Raw genomic sequence first — 11741 nt, 5'->3', positions numbered from 1 at the left:
CCCTTAGGAACACAGGGAAAGGGACTGGACGATCTTCTCCACATAAACGCGACCGATTTCTCGTCGTTGCACCACCAATGCGGATGGTTTTCCGGGATAATATACGGCTCGGATATTATCGCGAGAGCGAAATCTCCCTCGTCCATGCGATGCATCAGCAAGTCGTGGGCATCCCTCGCATGATTTAAATTGATCTGTAGGATCCTACTACGCATTTTCAGGGCAGTGAGGAGCTCCTCCAGCTCCTTTCTCCACCTCGATGGGCGGATCACCCGAGTGAACAACCCCCCACGCGTCACCAGTATGCGACCAGTCCCCAGGGGCGCTACCCCCAGAATCCCGCACATCTGAAACCACCTCAATCTCCATTGCCGTTTCCATTGGAGCCGCTTTCTCCCGTCCAGTGGCAAGAACCTTCTCCATAGTTCTCTTTTCCCTATCCTTGTTGTTATCCCCCTCCATGGGGACAGAATTATCCGCTGCACGAGCCGCCGGTCGCACCGAACGAGCAGGCAGTACCCTCCCAGTACCTGGCTTGCACACGGAGCTACCCACCCTGTGATCAGCTCTGAAACCCCTATCCTCGCATATCGCGCAAAAGGCATCAAGGAGGCAATTCTTAGCGATATGTCCTACTCCACTACACCGATAACACCTATCACTACGGTCCACAGGTCCTCTGCACTGAGAACGAACATGACCCACCTCCAGGCAACGGTAGCATTGCAAAGGACGATCGGGAAGCATATCAACCCTCACCATCGTCCATCCGATCCTAATACGCCTCTCCTTCGCAAGTTTGTTAGCCGCCACAACAGGACAGCGCAGCCAGAGAGTACCCAAACCATTAAAAGATATGTTTATCTCCCCTACCTTGACGCTGTTCGAGTCACAGCCCGTTAACTCCACAACCCTGCTCCTGACATCGTCCGCCGAGACAGAGGCCTCCAGATCTCGGAGTCGTAGTTCCACCATCTTCTCCGGCCTCGATATCAGGACGTCCTCGTGATCCTGCAACGCTCTCCTCATCTCGACAGCCAGGGAGTCCGCCTTCCTCTGACCTTCCTTACCCGGTATTTCCAACAGCAAGGCCCCCGTCCTGGCCTTCCTGGGTCTTATGTCCTCGATGCCCAAAGCTCCAATGTCCACCCTTTGCTTCGCAATGGACATAACCTGCGCGTGCGAGATGTCTCCTCTACAGCTGATTTGAATAGCAGCCATACGCGGGGCTCTACGCTGTACAACCGCCTTCCTCCCTTGCTGACTAACTGAGAGGTTAGGACCCGCCTTCTTCTTGGGAGTCGAGGACGCCGCGCCACTCTGCTTGGATCGTCGACCGACTACCGACGACCACCTCTCAGAACCCAGCACGGTATTCGCACCCTCACTTTTGCCAGCGTTAGCCAAACCGCCGCTCCTTTCGTGACTAACCGTCTTAGCTGGCTTAATCACCTCGACTTTCGTGATTCGAGGTTTCTCCCTAACAACGGGTTTACCGAGCGCCTTCCCGATCTCCTCCGCCACGATCTCCCTGATCATATCAGCTATGGCTCGTGGGGATTCTCCCGGGGGAATCCTCTCATCTCTCCTATTCGACGCAGGACCCTTGGAAGTCTGAGTTTTACCGTTCTTCATTTGAGAGGCCTCCCTCTCCTTCAGATATCTAATGTTCTCCTCGTATATTCTCTTCTGCAACTTGGGATCTTCCTTCACGATCCGGACTCTCCCGCCCTCCAGAGGAATCGAAGCCACCGGCCATTTATCAGGGGGATCCAAGACCACCCTCGGCTGCAAGTCGTCTACCTGCATGACCTCGGAGTCAGACGTGTAAGCGGCCCTAGAGGCCCTAAACTTCGCGGATGGAGTTCTCTTACTCGGACTCTTCTTCGCCAATTCCTTGTTGGCCAACTCCTTCTTCGTCAACTCCAGCTGGGAGCGGTACGCCTCCGCCTCCCCAGCGGACTCAAGAGCCTTCCTTCTCTCAGACTCCACCTCCGTCTCCAATTTCTGTCGAAGAACGTTTACCTCCCGTTTCAATGACCTAACCTCCTCAAGGTGTACCTCCTCCTGGGACATCGATACCCTATCCTTCAGGACCGATATAATCCCCAGGGTCACCGCTGCCGCAGTCTTCAAACCACCCTGGAAAGATCCCTTCAAATTAGTAGAGGACCTAGCTATTCTCAGGACCTCCTCCATATTCGCGTTCGCTCGTCTAACTAACTCCTCCTTGGAAAAATGGTCAACCTTAGACTTGATCTCCTCCACGTTGATCTTCGCCTTTTTAAGGAGCTCTATGTGACTATAGGCTCTTATAACCTTCTCTCGATCCAACTTGAGAGCCTTCTTCTTCTCAGCGTTGAGCCTCTCTATCTCTCTACGCCTTCCCACGTAATACCCAGTAGTCCTGTCGCCCGATTCGATAGAGCCAGTCCTGTCCCTTTTCCTAGAGCTGCCAGAAGCCTGGGAGCCCGATTTGAGATACGCACTCTTCTCGGGAGGAGATGAAACCTCCGAACCCTCCCCGTGTACCGAACTTCCCGCAATCGAGAGAGCAGCCGAATCCCCCTCGTCCGAAGACAACTCCAAATTAAGTCCTCATTAAGCAGTAAGGCGCTATCCTTGGACCTACCTTTGCGCGGCTCCAGGCCGGGCTTAGTGAATAGAGATGAGGAAGGTCCCTCATTAGCCCCCCCACCCGCTGTCTCGCCTCCTCCCATTGGCGAATCTCTGTCGTCCTCCACATCCATAACCTCCCTCTGATCTGCTAAAACCCCCCCCTTTTTATAAAGATTTGTCATTTCGTTTATCCCATTCCCCGTACCGGCTTACCCTCCAGGGTATACCCTCCCCGCCTGTCTCCAGGCGAGGCCCCGAGTTCCCCCGGGAAGAGGCGCTATGCCACTGGTCCCCGGCATAATCATCAGGGACACTGGACTCCAGCCCCCTACTCATCCAGGCTGTAGTGCAATGCCTGGAGTTTTCAGGGGTCCCCCCGCTCCGACACGAAAGGCACCGATACAGGTGGAGCCACCCAGGGGGCCCCATGGACGACTCGGGCAACGAAGGCGGCGCCCCCTCCGCACCCTCCTCGCCATGGCAACCAGCATTGCACGCGCCACCCAGTCCCCCGCTTCGGAAGGGACGCTGTCGCGAGAGGACCGAGCATCCACAAGACCACCGTCATCCCCCGACCTCCCCAGGGGCCGAAGGCAGGCACGCCGAGAGCGCGCCTCATAACAGCGCTCTCTGCCGCGCGGGGCAGATAAGGCCCCCCCGACGCACCCACCCCCGCCCCCAGCAAGACCAAGGGACCCAGGACCATGCACCCAGCACCAGAAACGTCCAGTCGGCCGCAAAGACCCGTCAAAAAACACCACAACCACTTAGCCTCCACCAAGGGTAATCCCGCACGATCCCCCCGAAACCATGCACCCCCCCGCACAGATGGGCATAAGCCCGAATGCGCAGAGGGGAGACACCTCGCGTAGTCACCAACGCTCGCCGAAAACATCGCGACCCCCAAGCACAAATACCTACGCAAATGGACAAACGCAGCCACCAACATAGTCCCATGATAAAGGCGGCACACCAGTACGCCGTCACGAGGATCACACCAAATTCCCCAAAACCATGCCCCCCCTCCTGCACAAACCGATGGTGGGCATACGCCCGAATGTGCAGGGGGGAGACACCTGTCATAATCACCAAGGCTCCCAGGTAATATCAAGACCCCCAAAAAATACACATACCCACACCATGAGCCATCAGCACACCGTCACGAGGAACACACCAAAGACACAACATCCTCCCACACAGCAGCAATCGCCCGTCACATCCACGGACAACCAAACTCTCTCGCAAAATCCACCGTCGCCCGATCCGATGATGGGCCTAAACCCGAACGAACGACGGCAGACTTCTCATCCCAGGGAATGACCTCCACCGAGGGGATAGATCCCCCCATGGTACAGCACCTCCCTATCTAACGGGAAGCGCCGTACTGGGTGCTGTTAGCACCTCGGGGCCCTTTACGGACCCCGGGGTGAGCCCCTGAGCCACGACAAGGCCGCACCCACCTCAGGGGAACCTTTTTTTTTTTTTTTTTAACGTGTGGAAATGCATTACGCATACCCGCCTCTCTCGGGGGAGAGCGACGGGTTATGTGGGACTCTCCCCGACCTAGCCGATCGGGGCATACCCACTAAAACCACACGGGGAACCTAGCCCAGCGAACGGAGGGGAAACCCGGGCTCTCATAATTATTACTACCGGGCTTCCCCCTCGCTGGTCGCCGAGGCAACGCCTTGCCCTGCTGTGCTGAGGGATCCCACCCCTCGACACCTTCCATTGGCACCCCCTACGAGACGTCAGACCCCCGTCCGACGCCTCGAGGTGCCACTGGGAATCGAACTCGCCCAATACTAAAGATGGAGAGGGCGAGTCACTCTCCCATCCAAACACACGCACACATCACGCGCGCAACCCTATCCTAATCGACAGGCACCGTCCTGCACACAGACAGTGCGGGCCGCCGAACTACCAATGCCGAGAGGGAAACATGTCCCCAAGGCCACACCCATCGCGACACCCCGCTAATCGGTGCGTCGAATCCCTACGCTAAAGCACATGCAAGCACGCACAGACATCCTATACAATAGATATAATATACACAATTCGCAGTAACGCTCCTTCCACCAGATATACACAAAACGAACGTTATCCAATACCTTCACGCGCCCTTTCCGCCGCTTCCTTCTGCCTCATCACAGCTCCGCAGAACTTGATGACAGCATCCCTGCCCTCCTTCGTAATGAGAGCTTTGACAACCGCCAGCATGGACAAATCCGCGCCCATGACCGCCGTTAGCTCACGTCTTTCCATCTCCCACGCAGGGCAATCAGCCAGGGTGTGGGCCGCCGTGTCCCTAGGCGCCGTGCAATGCCAACATCTAGAGCTCGCCTCCCTCTTGATGCGAAACAAATAGTCCCCGAAGCATCCGTGTCCAGTAATTATCTGGGTCACGTGAAACGTCAGACCAACGCGAGCCTCCAGCCAATCCTCCAGATTATCGGCCAAAATCCTCAATATTGAACCACCTCCATGAGAAGGCCAGAGGAGCCACTCCTTCCACTCCTCTACCAAAGACATTCTCGCGTTAACCCTGATCAGATTAACGTCCTCGGGCGGAAGAGCCACTCCCTCAGACAGCCGGGACTTGCGATCCGATACCTCCTCGTAAATCTCTCTGTACATCTCGGCAGCCAACTCGAACGGCGGCATACCCGCCAACACTGTGCAGGCCGCGTAAGCGACCGTTCGGTAAGCCCTGATCGACCTACCCGCTATCCTCCTCTGAACGGATCTTAGTATACGCAACGCCACTTTGTTTCGCTTAAGTTCATCCACCCATATCGGGGAACCATAAAGCGCCACCGAATTAACCACGAGAGCATACAACCTTCTCACCCTGCCTCCTGGACCTCCGAGATTGGGCAGGAGCCTGCTCAGATTGAGCGCAATGGACTCCAGTCGCGGTGCTAACAGCCTGAAGTGGTACCCGAAACGCCACTTGCTGTCCAGTGTAACTCCCAGGTACTTCATGTGCGGACCCGAACGGATGTCGACATCCCCGATCCTTATCGACACATTAGGAGCCCTTCCCCTATCGAAGAATGCAACCACCTCCGTCTTCGAGGGGGACACCGCCATTCCCAGAGACGCGATGTGTTGAACCACACAGTCCACCGCCTCCTGCGCCAAGATGCAAACCTCGTCCCAGTCGCCAGCGGCAGCCAACACCATGGTGTCGTCGGCGTAGCACACAACAGAACAGCCCTCCGGGACATCCTCCAAGGACATGACGCTGTCGAAGCCGAGGTTCCACAGTAGAGGACCCAATATAGAACCCTGTGGAACCCCCCTGCTGACCACTCTCGTTGCCCCACTCTCCGTTTCTGTGGAGAACGTTAGGCACCTGTCGCAAAGATAATTCGCGATAATCTTCCTCAAATAAAGCGGGATCCTATGCGAGCGCAGCGAGTCCTCAATTACCTCCCACGGTAATGAATTGAAGGCATTACTTATGTCGATGGAAATGCCCAGCGCGACGTTACCCTCCCCGAAGGCCTCCGTCAGGAATGACCTGACTGATACAATCGCATCCATTGTACTTCTTCCTCTCCGAAAACCAAACTGCCGCGCGTTAAGGTTAGGGCCTCTCCCGTGCAGGTGACTATTCACCCTACTCGCGACGATTCGCTCAAACAGCTTCGCCTCGTCGTCGATGAGGCAGATCGGGCGATAACCAGAAGGCTCGTCGTCCGGCTTGCCAGGCTTCCTCAACAAAACAAGCTTGGCCGACTTCCATCTAGAGGGAAAGCGACCGCGCCTGAGACACTCGGTAAAAAGGGCTCTCAAAAGACCTTCTATCTCAACAGCGGCACCCCAAGCCCTCGAGGGAATCCCACTAGGACCCGGGGCTGCATTCTTGCCCATCATTCGCTTAACTGCCGCACTCAGCTCCTCTTCCGAAACCGCAAAGTCGTCGCTCCAGCCCTCCACCGAGGGAACCATAAGCCCATCGCCCAATGGCCCAACAGGGACATCCATGCGCTCCTGCCCAGGACCAGCCGACGACGCCACGCCCCGCACAGCCGGAGGAAACAACCCCGTCAACACCGTGTTCAAAGTAGCCTCCGACAGAGACTCCGTAAATGGCGGACTCCACCTGCGCAACTTGCCCATAACCGTTAAATACGGTCGACCCCAAGGATCCTCGTCCAGAGTCTTCACGAATACTTCCCATGCCTCCGCTTTGGCCTTTCGAATCGCTCTACTGAAGAGATCCCTGCAGAGTCGATATTCCCTGAGACGATTTTCAGTCTCCACCGGATCCTCGACGCCCGCAGATCTTCTGGACCTCTTCAGTCTCCTTCTTGCTGCGGAACACGAACTCCTGAGGTCCTTCAGTTCTTGGCTCCACCACGGAACGGCTCTCCTAGGACAACTGCGTACTCGAGGCATCGCGACATCGCAACATAACTCCATTACCTCCTGGAGCTTACCCACCTTAATCTCCAGATCCCAATCACCAGGTGGGCCCCAGTCAGGCCAGAAGGCCACCGAGATCGCAGCCCGCATGTCATCCAGATCCATCCTCTTGACCGACCATCTTTTATGCTCGGTAACTGCCCATCTCGCTCTCTGAGCCACCGAATAATCTACCCGTAACTCTATATACCTATGATCAGATCTACTCTCGATCAAAGACACCTTCCACTCACTGATCCTACGTTCCAATCGTCGACTCGCGAAGGACAGATCGACGATGGATTCACCAGTCTCTCGGGAGCAAGTGCTCACTCCTCCGTGATTAAGGCATATAAGGCCCAGGGCTGAGACCCACTCAGCCAGAGACCTGCCTCTAGCGTCTATTACCGGAAACTCCCACATGCCAGCCTTGGCATTGAAGTCCCCAGCCAACAGAAAAGGGCCCTCATAATGTAAAAGCACCAACCTCTCCAAGTCCGTCAAGGCCTGCTCGAAATCAGCCAGGCCGAGACTCGGCGGAAAGTACACACCTATCACGGTAACGTCACCCCATTTAACCATCGCGTGATGTCTACCCTTCCCCTTAGGAACACAGGGAAAGGGACTGGACGATCTTCTCCACATAAACGCGACCGATTTCTCGTCGTTGCACCACCAATGCGGATGGTTTTCCGGGATAATATACGGCTCGGATATTATCGCGAGAGCGAAATCTCCCTCGTCCATGCGATGCATCAGCAAGTCGTGGGCATCCCTCGCATGATTTAAATTGATCTGTAGGATCCTACTACGCATTTTCAGGGCAGTGAGGAGCTCCTCCAGCTCCTTTCTCCACCTCGATGGGCGGATCACCCGAGTGAACAACCCCCCACGCGTCACCAGTATGCGACCAGTCCCCAGGGGCGCTACCCCCAGAATCCCGCACATCTGAAACCACCTCAATCTCCATTGCCGTTTCCATTGGAGCCGCTTTCTCCCGTCCAGTGGCAAGAACCTTCTCCATAGTTCTCTTTTCCCTATCCTTGTTGTTATCCCCCTCCATGGGGACAGAATTATCCGCTGCACGAGCCGCCGGTCGCACCGAACGAGCAGGCAGTACCCTCCCAGTACCTGGCTTGCACACGGAGCTACCCACCCTGTGATCAGCTCTGAAACCCCTATCCTCGCATATCGCGCAAAAGGCATCAAGGAGGCAATTCTTAGCGATATGTCCTACTCCACTACACCGATAACACCTATCACTACGGTCCACAGGTCCTCTGCACTGAGAACGAACATGACCCACCTCCAGGCAACGGTAGCATTGCAAAGGACGATCGGGAAGCATATCAACCCTCACCATCGTCCATCCGATCCTAATACGCCTCTCCTTCGCAAGTTTGTTAGCCGCCACAACAGGACAGCGCAGCCAGAGAGTACCCAAACCATTAAAAGATATGTTTATCTCCCCTACCTTGACGCTGTTCGAGTCACAGCCCGTTAACTCCACAACCCTGCTCCTGACATCGTCCGCCGAGACAGAGGCCTCCAGATCTCGGAGTCGTAGTTCCACCATCTTCTCCGGCCTCGATATCAGGACGTCCTCGTGATCCTGCAACGCTCTCCTCATCTCGACAGCCAGGGAGTCCGCCTTCCTCTGACCTTCCTTACCCGGTATTTCCAACAGCAAGGCCCCCGTCCTGGCCTTCCTGGGTCTTATGTCCTCGATGCCCAAAGCTCCAATGTCCACCCTTTGCTTCGCAATGGACATAACCTGCGCGTGCGAGATGTCTCCTCTACAGCTGATTTGAATAGCAGCCATACGCGGGGCTCTACGCTGTACAACCGCCTTCCTCCCTTGCTGACTAACTGAGAGGTTAGGACCCGCCTTCTTCTTGGGAGTCGAGGACGCCGCGCCACTCTGCTTGGATCGTCGACCGACTACCGACGACCACCTCTCAGAACCCAGCACGGTATTCGCACCCTCACTTTTGCCAGCGTTAGCCAAACCGCCGCTCCTTTCGTGACTAACCGTCTTAGCTGGCTTAATCACCTCGACTTTCGTGATTCGAGGTTTCTCCCTAACAACGGGTTTACCGAGCGCCTTCCCGATCTCCTCCGCCACGATCTCCCTGATCATATCAGCTATGGCTCGTGGGGATTCTCCCGGGGGAATCCTCTCATCTCTCCTATTCGACGCAGGACCCTTGGAAGTCTGAGTTTTACCGTTCTTCATTTGAGAGGCCTCCCTCTCCTTCAGATATCTAATGTTCTCCTCGTATATTCTCTTCTGCAACTTGGGATCTTCCTTCACGATCCGGACTCTCCCGCCCTCCAGAGGAATCGAAGCCACCGGCCATTTATCAGGGGGATCCAAGACCACCCTCGGCTGCAAGTCGTCTACCTGCATGACCTCGGAGTCAGACGTGTAAGCGGCCCTAGAGGCCCTAAACTTCGCGGATGGAGTTCTCTTACTCGGACTCTTCTTCGCCAATTCCTTGTTGGCCAACTCCTTCTTCGTCAACTCCAGCTGGGAGCGGTACGCCTCCGCCTCCCCAGCGGACTCAAGAGCCTTCCTTCTCTCAGACTCCACCTCCGTCTCCAATTTCTGTCGAAGAACGTTTACCTCCCGTTTCAATGACCTAACCTCCTCAAGGTGTACCTCCTCCTGGGACATCGATACCCTATCCTTCAGGACCGATATAATCCCCAGGGTCACCGCTGCCGCAGTCTTCAAACCACCCTGGAAAGATCCCTTCAAATTAGTAGAGGACCTAGCTATTCTCAGGACCTCCTCCATATTCGCGTTCGCTCGTCTAACTAACTCCTCCTTGGAAAAATGGTCAACCTTAGACTTGATCTCCTCCACGTTGATCTTCGCCTTTTTAAGGAGCTCTATGTGACTATAGGCTCTTATAACCTTCTCTCGATCCAACTTGAGAGCCTTCTTCTTCTCAGCGTTGAGCCTCTCTATCTCTCTACGCCTTCCCACGTAATACCCAGTAGTCCTGTCGCCCGATTCGATAGAGCCAGTCCTGTCCCTTTTCCTAGAGCTGCCAGAAGCCTGGGAGCCCGATTTGAGATACGCACTCTTCTCGGGAGGAGATGAAACCTCCGAACCCTCCCCGTGTACCGAACTTCCCGCAATCGAGAGAGCAGCCGAATCCCCCTCGTCCGAAGACAACTCCAAATTAAGTCCTCATTAAGCAGTAAGGCGCTATCCTTGGACCTACCTTTGCGCGGCTCCAGGCCGGGCTTAGTGAATAGAGATGAGGAAGGTCCCTCATTAGCCCCCCCACCCGCTGTCTCGCCTCCTCCCATTGGCGAATCTCTGTCGTCCTCCACATCCATAACCTCCCTCTGATCTGCTAAAACCCCCCCCTTTTTATAAAGATTTGTCATTTCGTTTATCCCATTCCCCGTACCGGCTTACCCTCCAGGGTATACCCTCCCCGCCTGTCTCCAGGCGAGGCCCCGAGTTCCCCCGGGAAGAGGCGCTATGCCACTGGTCCCCGGCATAATCATCAGGGACACTGGACTCCAGCCCCCTACTCATCCAGGCTGTAGTGCAATGCCTGGAGTTTTCAGGGGTCCCCCCGCTCCGACACGAAAGGCACCGATACAGGTGGAGCCACCCAGGGGGCCCCATGGACGACTCGGGCAACGAAGGCGGCGCCCCCTCCGCACCCTCCTCGCCATGGCAACCAGCATTGCACGCGCCACCCAGTCCCCCGCTTCGGAAGGGACGCTGTCGCGAGAGGACCGAGCATCCACAAGACCACCGTCATCCCCCGACCTCCCCAGGGGCCGAAGGCAGGCACGCCGAGAGCGCGCCTCATAACAGCGCTCTCTGCCGCGCGGGGCAGATAAGGCCCCCCCGACGCACCCACCCCCGCCCCCAGCAAGACCAAGGGACCCAGGACCATGCACCCAGCACCAGAAACGTCCAGTCGGCCGCAAAGACCCGTCAAAAAACACCACAACCACTTAGCCTCCACCAAGGGTAATCCCGCACGATCCCCCCGAAACCATGCACCCCCCCGCACAGATGGGCATAAGCCCGAATGCGCAGAGGGGAGACACCTCGCGTAGTCACCAACGCTCGCCGAAAACATCGCGACCCCCAAGCACAAATACCTACGCAAATGGACAAACGCAGCCACCAACATAGTCCCATGATAAAGGCGGCACACCAGTACGCCGTCACGAGGATCACACCAAATTCCCCAAAACCATGCCCCCCCTCCTGCACAAACCGATGGTGGGCATACGCCCGAATGTGCAGGGGGGAGACACCTGTCATAATCACCAAGGCTCCCAGGTAATATCAAGACCCCCAAAAAATACACATACCCACACCATGAGCCATCAGCACACCGTCACGAGGAACACACCAAAGACACAACATCCTCCCACACAGCAGCAATCGCCCGTCACATCCACGGACAACCAAACTCTCTCGCAAAATCCACCGTCGCCCGATCCGATGATGGGCCTAAACCCGAACGAACGACGGCAGACTTCTCATCCCAGGGAATGACCTCCACCGAGGGGATAGATCCCCCCATGGTACAGCACCTCCCTATCTAACGGGAAGCGCCGTACTGGGTGCTGTTAGCACCTCGGGGCCCTTTACGGACCCCGGGGTGAGCCCCTGAGCCACGACAAGGCCGCACCCACCTCAGGGGAACCTTTTTTTTTTTTTTTTT

The 11741-nt window shown here is 56.2% G+C and overlaps 2 protein-coding genes across 2 annotated transcripts; both read right to left on the bottom strand.

The window, feature by feature from the left end:
- Positions 1 to 207: 207 nt before the first annotated feature.
- Positions 208 to 2955, bottom strand: LOC108781203 (uncharacterized). The gene is made up of 2 exons (XM_018549118.1): positions 2833 to 2955; positions 208 to 2583 (listed from the first exon to the last, which is right to left on the bottom strand). The coding sequence occupies exons 1-2, from the start codon at positions 2953 to 2955 to the stop codon at positions 208 to 210; spliced, it is 2499 nt and encodes an 832-aa protein (XP_018404620.1).
- A 4885-nt stretch (positions 2956 to 7840) lies between these two features.
- LOC108781202 (uncharacterized) lies at positions 7841 to 10588 on the bottom strand. Its single transcript, XM_018549116.1, has 2 exons — positions 10466 to 10588; positions 7841 to 10216 (listed from the first exon to the last, which is right to left on the bottom strand). Exons 1-2 carry the CDS (start codon positions 10586 to 10588, stop codon positions 7841 to 7843), a joined length of 2499 nt encoding a protein of 832 aa, XP_018404618.1.
- Positions 10589 to 11741: the final 1153 nt, after the last annotated feature.

The sequence above is a fragment of the Cyphomyrmex costatus genome, unplaced genomic scaffold (genome assembly GCF_001594065.2).
Source record: "Cyphomyrmex costatus isolate MS0001 unplaced genomic scaffold, Ccosl1.0 scaffold794, whole genome shotgun sequence".
NCBI lineage: Eukaryota > Metazoa > Arthropoda > Insecta > Hymenoptera > Formicidae > Cyphomyrmex > Cyphomyrmex costatus.
The sequence above is the reverse complement of the archived record's forward strand: the minus strand, read 5'-3'. Positions and strand labels throughout refer to the sequence as shown.

Excerpts from the sequence above, each read along its gene's own strand:
- LOC108781203 (XM_018549118.1), bottom strand. The coding sequence starts at position 2,955 with ATGAGTAGGGGGCTGGAGTCCAGTGTCCCTGATGATTATGCCGGGGAC. Across the intron at positions 2,584-2,832 it reads GGGAGGGTATACCCTGGAGG|TTGTCTTCGGACGAGGGGGA; the intron begins GTAAGCCGGTAC and ends CTTAATTTGGAG.
- LOC108781202 (XM_018549116.1), bottom strand. The coding sequence starts at position 10,588 with ATGAGTAGGGGGCTGGAGTCCAGTGTCCCTGATGATTATGCCGGGGAC. Across the intron at positions 10,217-10,465 it reads GGGAGGGTATACCCTGGAGG|TTGTCTTCGGACGAGGGGGA; the intron begins GTAAGCCGGTAC and ends CTTAATTTGGAG.